The sequence below is a fragment of the Stylophora pistillata genome, chromosome 4, assembly GCF_964205215.1.
Source record: "Stylophora pistillata chromosome 4, jaStyPist1.2, whole genome shotgun sequence".
NCBI classification, from domain to species: domain Eukaryota; kingdom Metazoa; phylum Cnidaria; class Anthozoa; order Scleractinia; family Pocilloporidae; genus Stylophora; species Stylophora pistillata.
The window spans coordinates 12663537-12685729 of NC_142522.1; the positions used below are offsets into that span (position 1 = coordinate 12663537).

The window sequence follows — 22193 nt, forward strand, 5'->3', positions numbered from 1 at the left end:
ATTCTAATTCCAATACTGTATCATTTTACCACATATGGTCACGAGAACGCACAAAATATGCCACGGTTTTACACCGTAGAGTAGGGAAAAATACGGACCAACAAAATGGACGTACTGAACGATGCATTCGATTCGATTAAACGATTCGCGCGACAGATTTTTTTGTTGGTCACTAGGCACACTTTAATGGTTCAAGTTCGTGATGTTTTCGTCTTCCGCCATCGATACGATGCACAGATAAGGCCTAGGTTCGTTTTCACAAACTAAAATCAAAATATCCAGGCGTATAAATGTTAAATCATCGAAGTAAGTGTATCCAGTGCCCAACGTCTTTCTTATCACTCCCAGATCGCGCTTTTTCGGTTGCATGGCTTATATTCGGTGCTCACGTATCAGAACGGACGCTACATAAACAAACCTTATTTAACGCAGGTAATATTGCCATTTTTAAAAATAGGAAACCGGTCCCACCTTAAAAAGCGTAACATGGAAAACAAACTTTATAAGTATGGTGCGAATCGACCCAATTGACTGGGTGGGTACTAAAAGACCGTGGGGACTGGTAACCAAAAGAGCATTTAATTAGAAGGACTGGTTCAGAGTCTTCGCTTGTGAGAAAAATCTAGGTTCGATACAAGAAAGAAGATTTCTATGTTGTTTGTCATTTGTAGTGACTTCTTGTACTAAGGATCTCAGTGCAATAGAGGTTTATGAATCGAGTTCTCCACTTATAAACAGGGTAAGTACATTGATAGAAAGCCTAACGCTCAAAATGTCAGCTTTTAAACTCTTTACGATGGCCAGTTTACATTATCAACTCGTCTGATAAAACCAAACTATCTTCACCCACATAGCATAGATACCCCATTCCTAATGAGGCTTCCATGGTCATCTGTGTCCAGCCCTTCATTTAAAAGCACACCAAAAAGCAAAGTAATTATAATGGTATAATTTGGATATATCAACAAAGTTGAAGTGGTAAATTGGCCACTAGAACGATTACAAAAGCTGACGTCTCGAGCGTTAGCCCTTCGTCGGACGAAGGGCTGACGCTCGAAACATCAGCTTTTGTAATCGTTACGGTGGCCAATTTACCACTTCAACTTTGTTGATATATCCAAATTATTTTGTTACTCCCACCGACGCAGCCCCAAACAGTTTCTTTCGAAACTATCAGTCTTTATTAATTGTAATGGTCATGAACTTAATCCAAGAGATGGAAATATTGTTTTTCTTCCTAGAGCCAAACAGAAGGAAGGATTCCGGGATAATTTTACAGATAGCTCCATTTTCTTGTTAACCTCTTCCAGCTAAAGTTTGCCATTTTTCACATGATTTCCTGATTATACCCTTCAGATCGCTAGTGATCCGAGAAACTCTTCCAGAGTGGCTAAATCGTTATTGGAATCCTATAAATTGATGTTTGTAATAATTCTCATGATTGCAACACTTATTGCAATGATTTCTGGTTCTTCTTGACTATTTTCATTATTTTCTACTCTGTGCGACTCGGGAAGTTTGGAGAGCAATGGAGAAGCGTAAGAGTGGCGTAGGATCGAGTTATGGATTCACGAAAGAAGTGTAAGAGTTGCGTCGCTATGCCGCCTGGAGTAATTCTTACGCTTAGTATCTCGTGCTCTTCAAACTTACCCAAGCAAAGCATGAAGCATCTCTTAATTTGTAATTTTTCTTATTTATACTCTGTGCGACTCAGAAAACCCTAAACTATTTCGATTTATGGATGCACGCAGGAAGTTTGGAGTGCACGAGAGGCGTGGTCATAACTGGATATACGAGCATAGATCGAGTTATGGATGCACAAAAGAAGCGTTAGAGTTGTTTTGGCTACGCCTCAAACTAATAATTAATAACTGCTTAGCTACGTATATCGAGTAATGGCGGCAGGCGGGAAGTTATGGATGCACAAAAAGAAGCGTTAAAGTTGCTTTGGCTACGCCTCAAACTAATAATTGCTGCTTAGCTACGTATATCGAGTAATGGCGGCAGGCGGGAAGTTATGGATGCACGAAAGAAGCGTAAGAGTTGCTTTCGGCTACGCCTCGAGCAATCTTCTTAATTTATGAGTTTTTATCCGTTTCAAGAAAAACAGTCATACTAAGGAACGGGTAATTGTTTATTACAGAAGGAACAGACGACAATTTTAACGATACGTGGGTAATGACGATATCGCTTATTTCTGTGGTTTAATTTCGTCGTTTTATAGACTCGCGTGCAACTGGTTGATCTGTGGTTTATCGGTGTTTACAGCTTTGAGTCAAACAGTGAATACAATAGTGCACTAATGATATATCAAAGCCGCAAAATAACCGAATTAATACTAAAAAAAATCGAATTAATACTCCAAACCTTCGCAGGTAAACTTAAATCGAAATATTTTTCTGGATCATATTAAGTAAATTACTTAAAAGTACATTTTCCAACTCTCCAAGGAACAATGCAATCATGCAGTACTTTTGATGTTTTTGTTATTTTGAAACCAACGACCGTTTGTTCTCAAGTAAAGGACCCCTTAATGAAAGGTAATAAATCGGAGGGAAAGGAAGGACATCATGCCAAAGTGATAATAAACTGAATCAGGACAATGAAAGGGAACATGAAAAGGAGAACCTAAAAATACGAATCTGAATTTCGACATTAAATGACATCTCTGTCTGAGTCATATAAATTATGCTAAAAAATTTGAGCATTATGTTGTCGAACGGCACCGCTGAAAACAATGAAATATGCCCAAAAATATGCTCAAAATTTTTCTTTATGCTTTACCCATTTAATGGTTCAATATAATAGCTATAAGAGTCACTCACCATAAATATCGAGAATTTGCCGACAGTTGCAAAATGTCATAATTAATTTTTTTTTCCAAAGGACCGTTTTGATGAACCTTTTTCAAAAATTATATCTAAAAGTTCTGTTCACGCACTTTGCTCTCTCCGCAAAATCGACAAATTTAAAATACGCCTAGATGGCAGTTGTCCCCCCCCCCACCCTCCCCCAGTCGGCAGGGTTCTCGATATTTATCGAGATATTGATAGCTATTTATATCTTAAGAACCTCTCAGCTGCCTCCAACACTTTCAACAGGTAAAACTTGCTACGAATAAAAAGGCTTACCGATGTTCACTACACAACACTTTACTGGATCAAATTACTGAAGTGCGTGCAAGATCAGAACAGCACACTCACCATTAACATTACTCAGGCTACAGAATTTACCTCTTGTTGAACTGCAACATCAAGGGAATTTTTACGAAATTTAGTCATTATGCCGCCGGGCCTACGTTCGATGCTCTTACTACAGTATTATGCCCAAAATTATACCGGTAAAGTTTATTTGACCCCAATCTCTATATCACAGATGCGACTTTCTCGAACCTAAAACGAGCTGTTTGTGGTATAGTGTTTAAACCGCGCACCTTGCATGAAAGTGTTTCTTAAATATGCAAATTAGCGAGCTTTAATGGGTGGGCCACGTTAAGGAGCTTTAAGCGAGCGTTATGTCATTAGATTTGATTTACTAAAAGGAACTTCATAGATGTTGAACTAAAGTTGAGGAATTTTTTTAAAGTGCACCCTATTTTGAAGCTGTAAGGAAAACGAAACTAGCTACTAATGCCGTTAACGATAATACATTTTAAAATTGTAAAAAAATGTTTGATTCTAGTTTCAAAAAACATTACTAAAAAAAAGAATTATTTCAATGCTATGACGCCCTTGGCCTTAATTAAGGTTTGATTAGCGTTTCAAAACACATGACTAAAAAAAGAATTATTTCAATGCTATGGGGCTCTTGGCCTTAAGTGTCGTAAACTACCAATAGGAAGCCATTTCTTCAGCACATTCCACAACGGAGACTGTAATTCACTATGTTACAAGATAGCCATTTTTTCCTAAGGCGAAGGCACGTTTTAATTACCAATCAAATTTCAAGTTTTATTTTGACCGCTTATTTGGGCTTTACGACAAGCAAAACATTACAAAATTTGCCACGTCCAGTAGCTGGTTTCAATTTCTTGAAGTCTTCCTATCCAGAAAACATCAGAGTGGTTTTTTTGCAAGGTGGGAAACAAACGTTTACTGATCATATTGTAATCATCCCAAGGAGAGACGGGAAGAGGAATTGGTTAGGGAGGCTAAAAAATAGTCAAAAGGCGTTAAAAAGGAGGGAGAAAAATTGATTCGAAAGAAGAAGATGGAATATCAAACATGTTGCCCTGAATCCATTCAATTTTTAACTGAGCATTTCTTTCCCTTTCTTTGATCCAGCTCTAGTTTATTTGCCTTTCACAGGTTTCCACCTCGCTTCCCACAATTTCATCTCTTATCAATCAAATGAATCCAAATGATAAAATATAAACAAACGGTTGTTTAGGTGAGGTGTAATTCATCGATGGTCCCTCTCCATTAGATTCACGACATGGATAGACCGAATTTAAAAACATAGGTAGACTTCCACGTAGAGTGAATACATGTACAATGATTTATCATCTTAATTCTGCAGGTAAAACGAGATGATACGACTTTGCATGCAGGCTTTTATTCTGAGTTCAATGCTGTTAGCCGTTTCGGCGGGTAAGAATAACTATTAACTCACTTGAACTTTGAAGGCACGTCCACCTAGTCTTAAGTATTAATTCTGAGGTTTTGCTTTGCCCCGACCAGCTATACTTAGAGCGCTAAAAAAAAAAACTTTACCGCTTTACAGTCAAACGATTTTCACACAAGTGTCGATTAAAGGATTGAAGTTTGTCATGATAGGCGTGACATGGCAATCACCATTAATGTACTAATGTTATGGGGAACTTCCCGTTAAACCGTTTTCGAGGACTGTTTTTGGAAAATCCTAGAAAGAAGTGAGTGAAATGCAGCCGATTAAATCTCGCAATTTCAAAATTACTGTTATATTATGAGCCACGACATAATAATGTGTTCGAAAAGTGCTCTGAATTAAGCTCTTTAAAATAAATTACATTTGCCTTCTGTACAACAAATTTTCAATACGTTCTCAGATATTGGGAAAAACTTGAAACCAGTTTCTTCTACCCATGAGGAACTACAGCCTAGCGAACTAAGGGTAGTTAGAGCAAAATATTTCTTAGCTGCCAGTTAAAAGGTTGTTCCATTCAGCGGTTTGGAAATGGCTCCTTAGAATATTTCTCCACCCGAAATGCAACATTTGTACAACAGTATAACGGCAGCTACTTTTTAATTGAGAAGATGTGATTCGAGTGGAAAAGCCAAGATATAATATCCCTTTAGGGGACAGTCATTTTTTAATGTCTGGTGGGTGGGGAGGCGAGAGAGAGGTCGAAGGATTTTAGGCAGGGTTCATGAGGTTTTCAGGGGGAAAAGAGGCGGGATCAGTTGTCGTTATCACACTATAAAGGGTTGACTAAAGAGTATTTATCGCCAATGAAGGGGTAAGGGGTCATTAGAATTCTACAGAGACTTCAGAGAGGGATTAGTCGGGAAAATTTTACTGTGACGCAACCAAAATCTTCCGAACGCCCACCCACCCAAAATTCTCCGACTCCCTGACCCCAGGTGATAAATGATAACCAGTTCCTTACTTGCCCCGATCTTCTGTTGTCCTTTAGTTTTGCTAACAATGACGTTTATGTTATTTCAGTGTTACTCTTCGTCCATCTTTTTCGTGCGTGTCATTCAACCAAACTTCGGCGGCTTTTCGCTTATTGCCTTTACCCGGCCTCTGGGGAAGACAAGCATCTAATTTCTCTTACAATATCACCCCTGAATCCCACATTAAAGGCACGCTAATAACAGAAATGATCACCAACTCTAGATGCTCTTGATCGTTAAACAAATTCTCCTCGTCAGCACCTTAGGAAATGTGTAGAGAACAGTATGGAGAACATGCATACTGATCTTAGGATACAAAATGTTAAAACAATGCCTCGTAATTCTTTTCAGCGCCTGGCTGCACCATTGACCTTGGTTTGATTGTGGATGTAACCCAAAGTATCAAAAAAGAAAACATCGTTACTGTGAAAGCGGGATTAGCCAAACTAGTGCAACAGTTTGGCGTGTCAGAAGATGGCACACACGTATCGTTGGAAACATTCGATAATAAAAGCACCATCCATAACTATTTCAAAGACACCGACCACCACAATGAAGAAGCTGTTCTTAATCTGATAGAACATTCTATCGACAAACTGTCTAAGCCAACTCGACTGGACCTTGCTTTGAAAAAAGCTGATGAAGAAATGTTTACCAAGGCGACTGGAGATAGGGCTGGAGTGGAGAGCGTAATGGTTCTGTTCACAGATGGTCGATCACATCCCTCTCAGACTGAAACTGATGCTTACAGAATAAGCGTAGAAAATATGAGGGTAAGGCAACACTGAGGGACTTGTCATTAATTATCGCCTGAGAGGAGGAGGGGGGTGTTGGAGGATTTTTTTTTTTTTTGGGGGGGGGGTCAGTCGTCACAAACAGAATATGAAAGGTTAAAAATTGACTGCCCATTAACTGCTAAGTAAAGGGGTGGGGGCATAAGAATATTAAAGAGTGTTATGGGAGATGCAGGAAAAATGTTTTGGACACAAGTCACACAGCCACCAACTAAAAATGCAAAATGGAGATTGGTTTTAACTTTGCACCTGAGGACTCGTGCAAGGTGCAGAAATAGGGGAGGAACTTCAGAATACCCGGCCACTTTTGAGCGCTGCTAAAATCGATTGCTCTCGTGCTCCCGAAGTTATTAAATGAGGAAATGTCCAAATAATGCCCCGGTCCCGCAATGAAAAAAATTTTGAAAGAGAAGTCTGTGAAACTAGTGCTCCCGCAGTTCCGAACTCCTGCAGTAAAAGAATAATTTATAGAGAGAACGATAAACTAGTGCTCCCGCAGTCTTGCAGTCCCGCAGTCAAAGAATAATTGATGGAGAGATCGTTAAACTAGTGTTCCCGCAGTCCCGCATTCCCGCAGTCAAAGAATAATTAATAGAGAGAACGATAAACTGATGCTCCCGCAGTCCTGCACTCCCGCAGTCAAAAAATAATTGATGGAGAGATCGTTAAACTAGTGTTCCCGCAGTTCCGCAGTCAAAGAACAATTCATGGAGAGATTGTTAAACTAGTGCTCGCGCATTCCCGCACTCCTGCAGTCAAAGAATAATTAATAGAGAGGTTAATGAAACTAGAGCTCCCGCAGTCACGCACTACCACTTTGTTAATTTTTATACTATGGAAAACAGTCTGGTAAAAAAAAGTGGGAAATTGCCTGATCGAGAGTTAACAAAGTATGTTATTAGAAAAACGGGATTGCAGTTGGTTTTTACCTAATTTCAAAAATTGATACTGGGACTTGTTGTAAATAAAGATTGAATCCAAATAATGTACAATTACCAGTTCCTGGATATCCCAGGATATCAAGACTTCTCTTGAGATAGTCAGTTCGAGGTTGTGGAAGAACTGATTTGCTTTCAGTATTCCTTAAACGATAAGCACTTACACAGTCACGATATACAAATCTTGATCTCAGATAATCAGGTGTCATACCATGTAACGTTTTATACATTAGGATAGATTTCTGTAAATTACAATCTTCGATAGTAGAGTCTTCCCCACCCCAGCGCCCGGAACAAATCATCCAAATTACTATCATAGCTCGCAGACATTACGATGCGAGCTGCCCGATTTTGTAGCCTTTGCAGTTTTTCAGAAAGGCCTTTGTTACAGTTTCCCCACACTACGTTGCAATAATCAAAATTTGGTTGAATAAGGCCATAATAAACTTTAATTAAAACATTAAATGGAGTGAGATGCCGAATTCGTTTAATCACACCAATGGCACTAACTTTTTTTTTTAGAGATGTTTTCAATATGACACTCCCAATTTTTATTTTGATTGACATTAACTCCAAGGGATTTAGCGGAGGTTGCTTGTTCGATTGCGTTTCCCTTTATCAGTAATAAGAGAGGGACTTTCCGTAAATTGTGATAGCTTCTGCCTTGATGTAATAAGCATGAATTCAGTTTTTGTCATATTCAGGGTAACTTTGTTAGCAGAGAGCCATTGCATATTGATCCGGTCGTAATTAAGGAAATAATTTATATGCTCAATGTCAGTGCTGGCAAGCGTCAGGCTGGTATCATCTGCACACATTCCAGGTTCCGAATATGTCAAACAATATGGTAAGTCATTAATATCTATAAAAACCAAAAGAGGTCCCAAAATTGTTCCCTGGGAAACACCACATCTCAGACATTTCGGAGTTGACTTACAAGAATTTAAATGACAAATCTGTGTTCGGCTATCTAATTAAGAAGCAAACCATTGATGGCTGGTCCAACGAATCCCATAGTATTGCAGTTTTCGTAACAAAATATCGTAATCTACTGTATCAAATGCCTTTTTGAGGTCTAAAAAGACTACGGTATTAACAAGATCACGGTCTATATCCCCTGCCCAGCTATCTGTAGCTTCGATAAGTGATGTGAGAGTGGAATGCAAAGACCAAAAACCAGATTGATGGCACTGCGAGAGAAAGTCGTTTTTAGTTAAATAATGATAAAGCTGATCGGAGATTATCCGTTCAAAGACTTTGGTTAGGAATTACTGATATTGGTCGATAATTCGTCGGATCAGAGCGCTTCCCAGAATTTTTATACAATGGGGTGACTCTGGCAGATTTCCACTCATCGGGAAAGATGCCAGTCATTAGGGATTGATTAAATATATGAGTAAGAGAACCCGTTAATACATCAGGACATTCCCTTAGAAGTTTCACAGAAATATTATCCAATTCAGTCGCCTTTGACTTGCAGAGCCTTGATGCATAGTTAATCCAGGTTAACTATGCTTGATAGTACTGAAAAAAACATGGGTTGGTGTTGTTTTTTCAAAAACAAAATTTTTATCAGTTTCAGTAAGAAATTCTTCGAAGGATTTATCAAGTTCTGTCACGTCTCTACTAAGGCTTGATTCAATTTCTGTGAAAAATGAGTTTAGCATTTCTGCTACATCTGTTTGATTTCCAGAATGTACCCCATCATATTCTATCTCATTAATAACAGTTTTATTGGACTTCCGTGAGGTCAGTTCATTGATTGCCGTTTTTCCATGCTTTCCTTTGATCCCCACAACAATTGTTGAAGCTATTTTCATAATAGGCTTTTTTCGCGCTATTAACTTCCCAGTTCACTTGATTTTTAACCATTCGAAATTGGTTCCAAATAAATGGATCTTTTGTCTTGATAGCCTTTTTATTTGAGACGGTCTCTGAAATTCATCCGCTTTTTTCAAACTAGTGGTTGTCCATGGGGATTTAGAATCTCGTGTCCGTTTGGTCTTCATCGGTGCATGCTTTTCACGCACATTTAGGAATAATTCTTTCCATATCTTCCACATATCATTTGGATCATACAATTGCCTTCTCTCATCCCAAGGCTGGGCTAAGATATCCGCATAAAAATTTGCGCTATTAAAATGTTTAAACTGTCTACATGTTATCAAGTTAACTCCCTTGGAGAGAGTGGGAACTGAAAATTTTCGATATGCATAAACTAGACTGTGGTCACTGATGGCGACATGAGACCGGCCCCCGAACAATACCCATTCTCTGGCTGATTTGTGAAAATCAGATCAATTAATGTACTCGTTGTAGGTGTAATTCGGAGGTAGGTTCGTTAATTTGTTGATCCAACCATAAATGTCTGTTATGTTTAGAGGAGCTTTCACATTAAAATTGTCTTTGGATTGCAAGTCATAATTTAGATTCCCCATAAGAGAACGTTCTACGTTTTCAGAATCTAATTTGCCTAATAATGTGTTAGTGTGTGTGAAAAGTTCATGAGGTGAATTTGGGGGTCTGTACCATGAAGTAATAACAAAGCGTTGTGAGTTGTGTTTACGAATTTCAATTGATATTATTTCCAGGAGCTGACTGTCCAAATCTGTGCGGACAAGATAGCTTATGTTAGAACGAATGTAAAAACATATGCCACCACCTAACCAACCATTTGTTGACCTGTCACGACGTAATATATCATAACCCTGGACTTTAACCTCCTGATCGAAAATACTTCATTTAGCCTGGTCTCATTTATGGCTAGAAAGTCGATGTTTTGATTATTTAGAAAAACACAAAGTTCATCAATATGTTTCAAAAGGCTTGTAATATTCAAACTAATCATTTTGAATCCACGACACTTTGACATTAGAGTTGACCTGATCCGGGCACCAGAGGTGGTAGTGAGGTTAAGTATCGCCACAGTTGTCAAGTAAGAATCGTATCAATGAAGTATATCATTTACAAAATTATTCAATAAAATAGCAATACCTTTTTTGTTGAGATGGAGTTTGTAATTGTTCAGACATGTTTCGTCGATGTTCAAGTGTTCGACAAAGGCCCAGTCATTCTGATTACAAAATGTTTTTAAAACTCTGTTGCTGTCCTTTACTTTCCTCGCGAGCGATTCTTCCTCTAATCTTTGTGTGATTGCGGAAATGGTTACACTAGTGTTAGGAGAGTTTGTGGCAATCATATTCCCCAGATTGACGATTTTCTCTGCCACATCCCGAGCAGTTGATGAATTTTTCATATCATTTGTTCCGACATGGAGGATTATCGCCTTCGGTTTTGTAGCCAAGCTTGGTTGTAGATAATGCTCCATGTCTGCGTTTTTAGCACCAAGGAAACTTCTCACGGTTTCGCGCCGTTTAGCCGGCCGACTTAATGAGTCCTTGCGTAATCCTTTGACAATCGAATCTCCAACAATAATTGCATCTTCATTAGGTCTTTACTCCCTTTGGCCGTTCTCACTAGCATCGTTATTTTCCATTTGTAGTTGCTGGTTCTGGGAACTGACTTTCCACTTCTTTTTCTTCTTCCCTCGTGACTTGTTTGACGTAACGGGTTGCCAATCATTAGAGGCAAGTTGTAGACCGTGTGAACCTATTGATTTATCCGAAGAGAGAACTTTAATAGATTCCATCAGACTTGTTTTTTCTTGTTGAAGTTCTTGGATCTTTACTTCGTACTCGGGGGCATTTCAATTTGTATTCATCAATTTCACGTTGCAACGCATCCACTTGGGACAGATTCGCGAAAAATTGAAATTTTCGTTGAATGCTTATATAGCTTTCCAAAGTTTGTCAATTTCGTTTTTGAAGGTTTGAGGGTCATTCTGGTTAGTTATCAAAGTGTTGTTCACTGTAGAAATGTGTTCTTCGTTGATCATAGTGGAGTCGATGTTGTGCTCGGCAGTGTTTCCGGTTAAGTTCGCAACAAAGAAATTATTTTGAATCAGTTCATTAAGAACGTCTCTAACATCTTCGGCCGCTTTCCCTTGCACTTGAAGCGTCTTGGTGTTTTGGTAGAAGTTAAGTGTTACATTAGTCAGCTTTAGGATAACACTAGAGCTGTTTTATGACTTATTTGTCTTGAAACCCTTGTCGCCATCATCGATTAGCCGCGAAAGTTTTGTATCGACAAAACTTTCAAGCTCTTCAAGGGTTCCATTTCAGCTAAACCTTTTCTTATCAGCGTTGTAAGATAAGTGTTGTTCGAATTCAGAGGAATTATCCTCGTAGTGCAAGTTAAAGGACGAGTCAGAAACGTTTAACGCGAAGCTCTTGCCAGTGTGTCCATCCGCCATGTTGTTGTTTCTTGTGTGTAAACCTGCCGGTAAGGCAAAAGAGCAGATCCTCCAGCGGCAATCAATCTTCTGACCGCCAATACAACCCACAAAACCAATACAACCCACAATGCCAATACAACCCACGATGCCAATACAACCCACAATGCCAATACAACCCACAATGCCAATACAACCCACAATACCAATACAACCCACAATGCCAATACAACCCACAATGCCTGAAGAAATGTAAGCAAGGCACAAATCAATTGTGGACACACTAAAAACTGTAAAAGTTGAAAACTGTAAAGATTGAAAAGAGGTTTATTTAACACAGAGTTCAGTACCAAAGAAGGCCCGTAATCTTTGTTTATAGCTTTATCAAGCAAACACATGAAATCTTGGCTTTTAGATCGACAGTTCATGTCAGTTAAGGTGATTCCTCAGAATTGCATTCCGCACCCTTACTGCGCATAAAAATCACGTAATCAGGCGAATAAGCGCGCGCATTCCATGGACCAGGTAAAGTGGCATGATACTCTTTAACTCTTGAACGAGCACGGTGTAAGCGTATAAAGCGCGTGCGAGGCCCTTTACTCCAGGATGCAAATTATGACCTCGAAAGCAATGACTCGAGGAACATTTTATGTCGATATCGTTCAAAATTGCGTGGTTTTTCCACAAACTATGAGTCAAATTATTCGATACCCTTGAGAATTTTTATCAATCAAATTTTTTTTCAAGTGTTACCAAAAAATTTACAGTGAACCTATGAAATGACGAGCGTGATTAGTTCCAGTATAGGCATAAATGGAGTAAGTTTGGCCCATCGCATCTCTTAAACAAGCACGGCGACCTATCTTTTTTATTGTATTTTTCGAAATAGACATTGGTAAGAAACATTTAAGGAAAGTTTAAAAAAAATTTCGATGATTTCTTTATCTGAGGAATCACCTCAGTAGGTATTCTAGAGATTCGTGCTGTTGACAACTGATAAGACACGAACGAGGGAGTGAAGAGAAGAGAAAGAATCCTGTACTTCCTTTAAGCAAAAAGGCCGTGCATTGGCCTGGGCCTGACACTGACATTAACAAATTTTGATTGGCTGAATAGCTGTAAGTGCCCTAGTAACTTCGTACGCAGATCCTGCCGCTTGGCCATGTAAAGTCTGGGTCCCACCCCCACAAGTACAAGCTTTATTAGTTTCCAGGGCCTACTCAAGTGAGCTTCATCGGAAAAAAAATCGAATTGCCTTCTAAATTTAATGAATAAAGTAGATAAAATGCAATTGACTGCCCGCGTAATTTGAACAGAAATTGATACAGGTTTTCAAATACAAGTGTATTCCGTATTTCAACAATAGGCCAAACGGAACAAGTATTCTTGAAACTCAGTATTTTACAATATTTTGATCGTAGTTTAGAAAGGGGCAGCCTGGTATACGCGTAAACTTCATGACGGGGGGGGGGGGGGGGGCGCTTATGAGAAAAGGGACTTGTCAGACAAAGGGGCTAACTAGACTGAGAACAATAATCATTGATACTTAATTTTGTAGCAAAGAGGTGTCCGTGTGTTCGTTTTTGGAATTGGTCCGGATTCACGGAAGGAAAAACACCAGGAAGTGTTGAGGCTGATTGCAGGGGATGCTGTGTTCTTCGACCAAGATTACAGCAATATCGATGAGGCGATCAACAATTTAACGGATCTGATGTGTCGTATGTACCCTATGACTCTATGAATAACATTGTAGCCTGTATATGCTCATTACTGTGGACTATCCAAATATCATAAAACGGTGTTTTTGACCCGAAATCAAATGCATTTTTTCCGATTTCTCCACCGTCTAAAACGAGATATTAACGAGTTTAAGATCCGAAGACGGCAGACATCTGGGACGGCAGGCGGAAATAAAGTTACTGCCAGAATTACTTACGGTTGCCGTCGTTGTGAGGTTTCCCGCCGTAGCGGCCTTGTCAGTGTGACGTGAAGAAAGCCATTTTGCCGTCGCGGCTAGAACGTGAGTAAACTTAAGCAAAATAAGCCATTTTACTTTGAGCGAAAACTGTTGGAAATTTAGACAGTTTATTGGTATGAGAGGATGTCTGTGAAATAGTTGAACAAAAATAAACGATTTGTTCGGGGAAATTTTAACTTCACTCGTTTGCCTTTCTCATTAACAGTTCGTCACTAGTACTGGGTCGATGTCAACAAAGAAAGCAACCCAGTAAGTTTTACAATTTCACTATTTCTCTTTATTTCGATGAAAAATTCGTAAACGTGTTCGGGCTTTAATTTATGGCCATAATATTATTCTATTTGCCTTTTCTCGAGTTTAACAACAAGGCTTATCTGAGAAAATTTTCATAATCAACAGTTTCCGTAATGTTTTTTTAGCCATAAAAAACGTCTTTAATCAGACGTGAAAAGTTTGCTCCTAGAAATTGGTTAAACGTTTATCATCATGATAAGACATTATACCTGTATTATGCTGTTTTGCATACATGTCCATGTTTTGATTGAAAGTTTTCCTGTGTTTAAAAAGTTTCAAACCAGTTTTCATTTGGGTCGTCCTTTTTCTCGCATCTATTATAAAAGACGAAGGTAAACAAAAAATTAACGTAGTTTGAGAATTTTTAAACCAAAGAAAAATTTGAACTACAACATCCATAAACAAGACTACTCTGAGAGTTCTGAACTGAACTAAGTGGTTGAAATTGAAGCTAAGTCAGCAGACTCACCAGAATGTTTTAAACATATGTTATATTTTGTCAAAATGTAGATCCAACATGGAGTGGACAGATGACCGTGACCACTCTCTCTGTCAAGAAATTCTGGCTCTAGAGCCTTTCAAAACTAAAAAGGGAAGTATCGCAAGAGGGCAGATCTGGAAAAAAATTGCCAGTAATCTCAACTTCTCGAAAATTCCAAGATTTTAAGTTAACAAGCGCTCGGTGAGAGAGCGTTACACGCTACTCATTTAAAGGAGCACTCTGATGAAATCGACCTAAAATTTTAAAACCGAAAAATTCAGTTATTTCACAGCCAAAGGTGGTGCATCCTTCCACTCAGTCTCCGTAGCTACAGGCGGCGTGCCATGTTCGACCTCCTCCGGAGCAGCAATATCATCAATCGTTTCCGGGTCAGGTGGGCAAAGGTCGCTATCCCGTAGGTGCTCGACATGACGTTTCCAGGTTTGGTCATTTACCTTGACTTTGTAGAGGACTGGACGCGTTTGTTCAATGACGGTGCCACGCACCCATTTTGGACCTCTGCGCTAGTTGCGGACCCATACGTTTTGGTTTTGGTCAAAAGACTTCAAAGTGCGGTCATTGGACTGGAGCAACTTCTTGTTGACTTTCCTTGTAACATCCGGCTTAATCAGGTCCAACCTTGTCTTAACATTCCGACCCAGGAGAAGCTGTGCAGGGCTAAGCTCAGTAGTGGCGTGTGGCGCTGATCGATAAGCTAACAGGAACCTATCAAGCTTGTGTTGCAGGGTTCTACTGGACTTGTCAGCCTTAACTCCTTTCTTGAAACTCTGTACTAATCTTTCCGCCTGACCATTGGTTGATGGATGGTAAGGTGCACCAGTGACAGGCTTTATACCGTTCGCAGTTGTAAATTTCCTAAAGGTTTCAGACGTGAACTGTGAACCATTGTCTGACACCATCTGGTCAGGGAGTCCTATGCGGGCAAACAGAGAGCGCAGCGTGCTAACGGTTTCTTCAGCAGTGGTGATCTCCATCACGAAAATCTCCGGCCACTTGCTGTGGGCATCGATCACTACCATGAGCATCTTTCCCTCGACTGGTCCGGCAAAGTCAATGTGCAGTCTTTGCCAGGGAAGGGAAGGGTACTCCCATCGATGCAGGGGTGCACGGGCTGGATTATTTGCCAACTCCTGACATCCCTCACAGTTTCGGACGGCCCCTTCTATGTCCTTGTCAATGTTTGGCCACCAAACAAAACCCCGGGACAACAAACCCTTCATCTTGACCATACCAATGTGACCCTCGTGAAGCGTTTCCAAAACTTTCTCTCTCAGTTTGGCTGGGACGACTACTCTACTACCCCACATTAGAACCCCATGATGAATCGTGATTTCGTTACCGCGATGGGCATAGGGAATGAGCTCTGGGTGAAGTTCGGTTCCTTGCCATCCTGACTGCACAAGCTCCAGAAAACGGGAAAGTACTGGATCCCTACGGGTCTGCATTCTCAAGTCGTGCTCTGTAACGCGGAGGGCCTCGACAACAGTGGTATGGAATACTCTAACTTCATCGGGCTTGTCAGCGGGTGCTGATGGTTGGGGTAAGCGAGATAAACCATCACAATTGGCATGTTGCTTGGTACCTCGGAACTCGATATTGTATGAAAAAGTTCCTAGGAAGAGGCACCAACGCTGAATCCTTGCTGCTGCCGTGACTGGCACAGCTTTCCCCGGGTCCATTATGTACTTCAAAGGCTGATGGTCGGTGACCAAGGTGAAGTGGCGACCCTCCAGGTACATTTGGAACTTCTTCACACCCCAGACCAAAGATAATGCTTCTTTCTCGATTTGTGAGAATTTCTTCTCTGTTTCGGACACGGACCGGGACGCATAAGCGATAGGACGCTCTACTCCCTCAGCGGTACGGTGTGACAAGACCGCTCCCAGACCATACGAGGAGCTGTCTGTGGCAAGAACTAGTGGTGAGTCAGGGTCATAGCGCATCAGAACCCTATCCTGTAGCAAAATTTCTTTCACCGCAAGAAAACTAGCTTGTTCCGCAGCTCCCCACAACCACTTCACATCTTTCTGTAACAGCCGATGAAGTGGAGCAAAATGAGTGGCCAGATCGGGCAAGAATTTGGCGTAATACTGGACCATGCCAAGAAAAGCACGCAGTTGAGTAACATCCTGAGGTTTTGGCATCTCAGTGATAGCCTTTACTTTCTTTGGGGATTGATGCAGTCCTTCTGCAGAGATGACATGTCCAAGGTACTCCACAAAGCTTTTAAGGAATTCACACTTTTCTCGGTTAGCTTTCAAACCATACTCTTCCAGCCTCTTCAATACTGCGACTAACCGCTCAAGGTGTTCCTCTATGGTATGGCCGGTTATAATGATATCATCCAGGTAACAAAAGACCCCTGGTAGTCCTTGCAGGATCTGATCCATGGCTCGCTGCCAGATGGCTGGCGCCGAAGCTAAGGAAGGCGCTGGTACTGGAACAAACCACGGGTTGTGTTAATGGTGAGGAATGGCCTTGAGTGCTCCTCAACCTCCATTTGTAAGTAAGCCTGACGCAGGTCAATGACGCTGAACAACGTTCCCCCACCTAGGCTGGCGTAATTATCATAAATGCGGGGATGTGAGTACTCGTCTACCTCCAGCTGTGAATTGATGGTCACTTTGAAGTCACCACACACTCTTACACTGCCATCCTTCTTCACTGGTGTCACAATTGGAGCAGCCTATTCACGAGTAGCTACCTTCTTTATAACTCCTTCAGCTTCCAGCTCTCTCAATGCTTCGTCCACTGCTGGTTTACGAGCCAGCGCTACTGGGCGGGCTTTCCAGAATCGAGGTCGGGCATCCTCTTTAACTTGGATCCGTGCTTGGATATTCTTTATCTTGCCCAAACCTTCAGAGAAAACATCTCCATGCTTACTCAGGACATCTTCCAGGGCTGGAATGGTGTCGGATGTTTCCAGACGAAGCAAGGGCCTGTCCAGATGGATAATTTCCAGCCATTCTCTGCCAAAAAGGGTGGGTCCCTCATTCTTCACTACATATATGGGAAGTTCCTTTGACTGTCCCTGATACTGCACAGTCACATGGCAAAACCCCATAGGCTTCACTGACTCTCCTGTGTTTGTGCGCAACTTCAAGGAGGTGTCCTTTAAAGTAATGTGGCGGAGGTAATCCAAATACACCCTCTCACTCATGACTGACACCACTTAACCTGTATCCAGCTCCATAGTCACTGGGCGGCCTTCAAGGTAGATCTTAAGTGAAATGGGCTTTTTGTTTTTAATGTCTGAGACATGGTACAGGTTCCCAAATTCTCCATCACTTTCTTCGGAATCGTCACCCTCCATGACATTTATCCCATCCTCGTCGCCAGTTGTTGTGTATTCCGAATAAAAGGCCGGGAACATAGTAACCAGATCAAGATGGCGGAAGAACTGTTTTTAATCGAAAAGCAGAAAACCTCGTGTACAATACCAAATATGGAAAACAGGTCTCGTGACACTAGCTTCTACGTAGAACAGGGAAACCAAAATTAGGAAAAATCTAACACTTCCAGGTCAAAATGCTCGTAATTGTGGTAGGGATAATCGAAATTTTTTGAAGTGTTGGCATCGTACAACAGTAAAAATTCATCCTCTGAAATGTCACCATCATCGAAACTTGCGATCAACAATTCCCGAGCCTTTCTAAAGGTAGCCATTGCTTCTCTTAAACTTCGAAGAGGAAAGCCACTACAACTGCCGTCGCGCGCGCTATCTTAAGGCTATTTTTCGCGCCATTGCAACGGCGACCTCTCCCCAAGCCCCCTCGATCGAGTCTGCCGTCCCAGATGTCTGCCGTCGTCGGATCTTAAGCTCGTTAATTAGTAAATAAACCCCTTCGGGCGGCTGGTATGTCGGTTGATAATGTCCGCGGCTGAGAGATCGTCCGAAAAAAGGAATATTTGGCCGAGAAGCGAAGCTTCGAAGGCAAGTATGAAATTTTGAGGACAATCTCTCGGCGAAGGAAATTATCAACCTACATACCAGCAAGCCAGAACGAGGTTTATTTATCTTATAACCCTTCCATCAATTTTCACATCGCAATTAAACTGCGCGTAAACACAGTAAAAAAAGCCAGTGGTGATCTGATGGCGAATGCGCATGATTGACGCAAGCGAGCAAAAAAAAAACGAGTTTGGTTTTCTTCCATGTAAATATGAGAACAGAAAAGTTGAAACTCTTGTGTTGACTATGCTTCTTTTTCACGGAAAAAATCGGAGGACAAATATCGACGGGGGTTATTGCGTGATAATTTTCCTGTGATTTTACACCACGTGACGTAAAGTAACCAATAAAATCGCGCCAAAATTAATCGGTGGGTTATAAATTATGATAATCTGTTTTTAAATCTCAAAAACTCCGCTCTCGTGTAAACACTCAGCCAAATCGAAGAGGTAAGAGGAAAAGTAAGGACAGATCTAGTTCTGGGCCCAGTTATGAGGTTCATTTCTAATCTGGGTTTCTTCAATCCTTTGTTCAAAAGTCTTTTTTAGAATAATATTCCCTATACTTCTTAGAGCATCCAGTCATCAAGTTGTAGACAAAAAGAATGCCACTTAATTTTCTTTTAAAGCTTTTAGATCTAAAATCAGATTTCACACAAACCCTCAGTTATCTTAAATCAGCTTTGAACAACGCGGCCCTGTTCACACTTGAATATGTTAGCGTAAACTGGCCACCGTAAAGAGTTTTAAGTTAACGTTTCGAGTTTCAGCTTACAAACTCTTTACGGTGGCCAATTTACATTTATTAATTCCATTTGATAAAACCAAATTATCTACTTATACTAAATATACCACCGACGCAGCCCCCTTTATTAACTCAGTTGTTGTTATGTGTTTGTTTGTTTGTTTGCTCTTCATATGTGTTTTTTATTCTCTTTTCATGTCCAAAGCTTGCCAGAATTCTACAGGAATGGACCTGGCCCTTTTGGTGGAAAGGACACGCAGCCTTGGAAAGAGAAACTTCTTGTTACTCAAAGGTTTTGTCCTTAAGCTCGTCCAAGCGCTGTCAATTGGACCCGACCAGACCCACGCTGGAATTATTCTGTTTTCCAGACGACTGCGGATATTGAATACTTTTAGGAACACAAATTACCACAGTAACGAAGCGTTGTACAATCGTATCGACAGCATCCGTACAGAATTGGGCAGGGGAGCGTCCATCGACAGGGCGCTGAAGGCAGCTAACACTTTACTCTTTACTAGAAAGGGAGGTGATAGGCCTGATTTCCCAAACACGCTGATTCTCTTTACAGATGGAAGAACAAATAAGGCCTCGAGACCATACGCAAATACGATTCGTTCACTTAAGGTAGGACCTTTCCGTCACGCTTTTCATGATGCAATTCGTTCAAGGCCGTATATTATTGTGTTATAGAAAGTGGATAATGTCTTTATTTGCCATAGTAGTACCTCCCAAGTGAGAAAATCCCCGTCAGTCCAAGAGACCAGTCATTACCGCCTGGGATTGGAGGGCCGGGAGATTTGGAGGGGATCCCATGGTGTGGGAACGGAAGGAAAACCGGTCGTAGCAAACAAAGTATAACTGAAGGGAGACTCTTGAAGAGGGACCGTGAGAATATTACAGAGCCTTTTGGGAGGATCAAGTTATTTTATAATGATACGATCAAAATCCTACCAAACCGAACCCCTCCCTCCCCCTCTGAACCATAGAGATAAATAACGACCATTAAATAGTAATTTAGAATTAGTCCCATTCGTCCAGGATTTTCAGCACTGAATCAATGATGATTTTTTTGCAGGCTAAAAACGTTAAAATTATCGTTGTTGGTATCGGAGATTATCAGAAGTTTCAGGGTCAACTGGAAGAAATTGCAGGAGACCTCGTTTTCAACGTCCAAGGTTTTAGCAAAATATCCACTTTGTTAAACAGCATCATGTCTGAAAAGTGCAGTAAGTACGACATCTTATCATAATACAGACAACTGAGGCGACAAAATCAAATCGTACTTAGAAAAAGACAGCAGTCAATTAGTCGATGATGTACCTTGGTCGCGTGTTTGTCACCGCTGGGGTACCGGTGGGGTGGGGTATTATCAGTATGGTTGACTAGCTTCAACTTGATCGTGCCCCCTTAAAATGAAGGTGCCGTTTGTTTGACAGAAGCCGTCGAAAGTGATCAGTTTTGGGAAGGAAGCTGAGTTTTTTCCTGGGAGTTCCATGCTGTGTCTTACGTTGGCCAATATGCTCCTCCCTGAAAGTTCATGTTGTCGTCATCTTTGATGTTGGTGGGTGGATGGGAGGAAGAGGTTTTCGGCTGAATGACCAGATGGTGATATAATAACCGTGTAGCGCGCACAGAAGCCACTTCTCTTATTTAAGAAAATTATTAGTTACGGAGCCAATTCGAGTCCTTCCCTTCTGTTCCCTCGCGCTTCATGAGAAAATAAAAAGTAGAGCCCGAGAACGAGTTTGAGAACTGGGAGACTTTCTTTATTCGCACCAATATAACTGATGCACTCAAGGTTATGAATTTTTCGCTGTTTTCAGAAAATGAAAGGCCTGGATGGGGATGAAATAGAAGGCGAGTTAATTACCCTTCCATGTTGAAGGTACGGATGCTTTGTGTTCATGTTTCTTTAATATTAATGGTAGCGAAACGCTCGAAACACGCGTAAGATGGAAAAAACACCAAGCAGTTTGTGTGGGGTGCGTGTAGAGGTGGGGTGAAAGTGCTTTATCTTATTCCATTCCCTCGACGGCGCCTCTTTATCCAAGCAAAGACCTAATGTTAAGTAAACATGATTAATGGAGTCTAAAAGATAATGTACAGAAAATTAAGTGCGCCCAACAGTTCTATTAACCATGGCTTTGTCTCCTCTTTTGTAGGATGACTACTTGAAGCAGTATTCGGCGGTTTACTTATGGATTAAAGTACGAGATTTGTCAAGCAGAGTAATGTAAGGGGCACCCAATAAATATGGCAATACGTAATAAAAGGTGTTGGGAAGTTTTATCTCCTGAAAGGACCAGTCATTATTTGGTGTGTTATGTATCCTCTTTTGTAGGATGACTACTTAAAGCAGTATTCGGCGGTTTACTTAGGGATTAAAAAACGAGATGTGTCAAGTAGAGTGATGTAATAGGCACTCAATAAATATGGCAATACGTAAAAAAAGGTGTTGGGAAGTTTTGTCTCCTGAAAGGACCAGTCATTATTTGGTGTGTTATGTATCCTCTTTTGTAGGATGACTACTTAAAGCAGTATTCGGCGGTTTACTTAGGGATTAAAAAACGAGATGTGTCAAGTAGAGTGATGTAATAGGCACCCAATAAATATGGCCGGTAATAGGTAAAAAAAGGTGTTGAGAAGTTTTATCTCCCGAAACGACCAGTCATTATTTGGGTGTTGGAGGATTTTGGGGCGAGTCAGTCGTTGCTAACAGAGTACAAAGCAGGAGGGGACTGTATAGAAAATTGATTCCCAATGAGTGAAAATTTATTCCCAATGAGTGAAAATTGATTCCCAATGAGTGAAAATTGATTCCCAATGAGTGAGGATCATTAGAGTCACAGAACCCTACGGGAGGATCGGGTAGATTTTATTTTTGAAACGAGCAAAACGTTCCACACCCCCCCTCCCGCGTTAAATATTGGCCATTCCCTAAAATAAAAACCGTCCACTAGCACTCCATTTCTACAAGAGCATAATCGTTTAAAAAATCATTCACTCCTCTCCCTCAGCATAGCGTGAGTTTCCCTGGACAATCGTGGCTACACGTTCTTACACCTGGGGATGGAGAGGAGTACTTTAAGAATAAAAAGTCTTG

At 40.8% G+C, this 22193-nt stretch overlaps 1 protein-coding gene across 5 annotated transcripts; it reads left to right on the forward strand.

Moving 5' to 3' along the window:
* The first annotated feature begins 613 nt into the window (after nucleotides 1–613).
* On the forward strand, nucleotides 614–21724 carry LOC111333912 (matrilin-1). Of its 5 annotated transcripts, XM_022939560.2 has the most exons (9): nucleotides 614–739; nucleotides 1242–1581; nucleotides 4519–4589; nucleotides 5949–6370; nucleotides 13179–13338; nucleotides 19296–19714; nucleotides 20166–20316; nucleotides 20914–20975; nucleotides 21253–21724. In XM_022939560.2, the coding sequence occupies exons 3-8, from the start codon at nucleotides 4529–4531 to the stop codon at nucleotides 20937–20939; spliced, it is 1239 nt and encodes a 412-aa protein (XP_022795295.1). In that variant the 5' UTR covers nucleotides 614–739; nucleotides 1242–1581; nucleotides 4519–4528; the 3' UTR covers nucleotides 20940–20975; nucleotides 21253–21724. The 5 variants fall into 5 exon arrangements, with proteins under 5 accessions (XP_022795295.1, XP_088613836.1, XP_088613838.1 ...); XM_088757710.1 differs by lacking the exon at nucleotides 1242–1581 and having other exon boundaries at nucleotides 699–739; XM_022939559.2 differs by lacking the exons at nucleotides 614–739; nucleotides 1242–1581 and adding an exon at nucleotides 3926–4076.
* The last annotated feature ends 469 nt before the right edge of the window (nucleotides 21725–22193 follow it).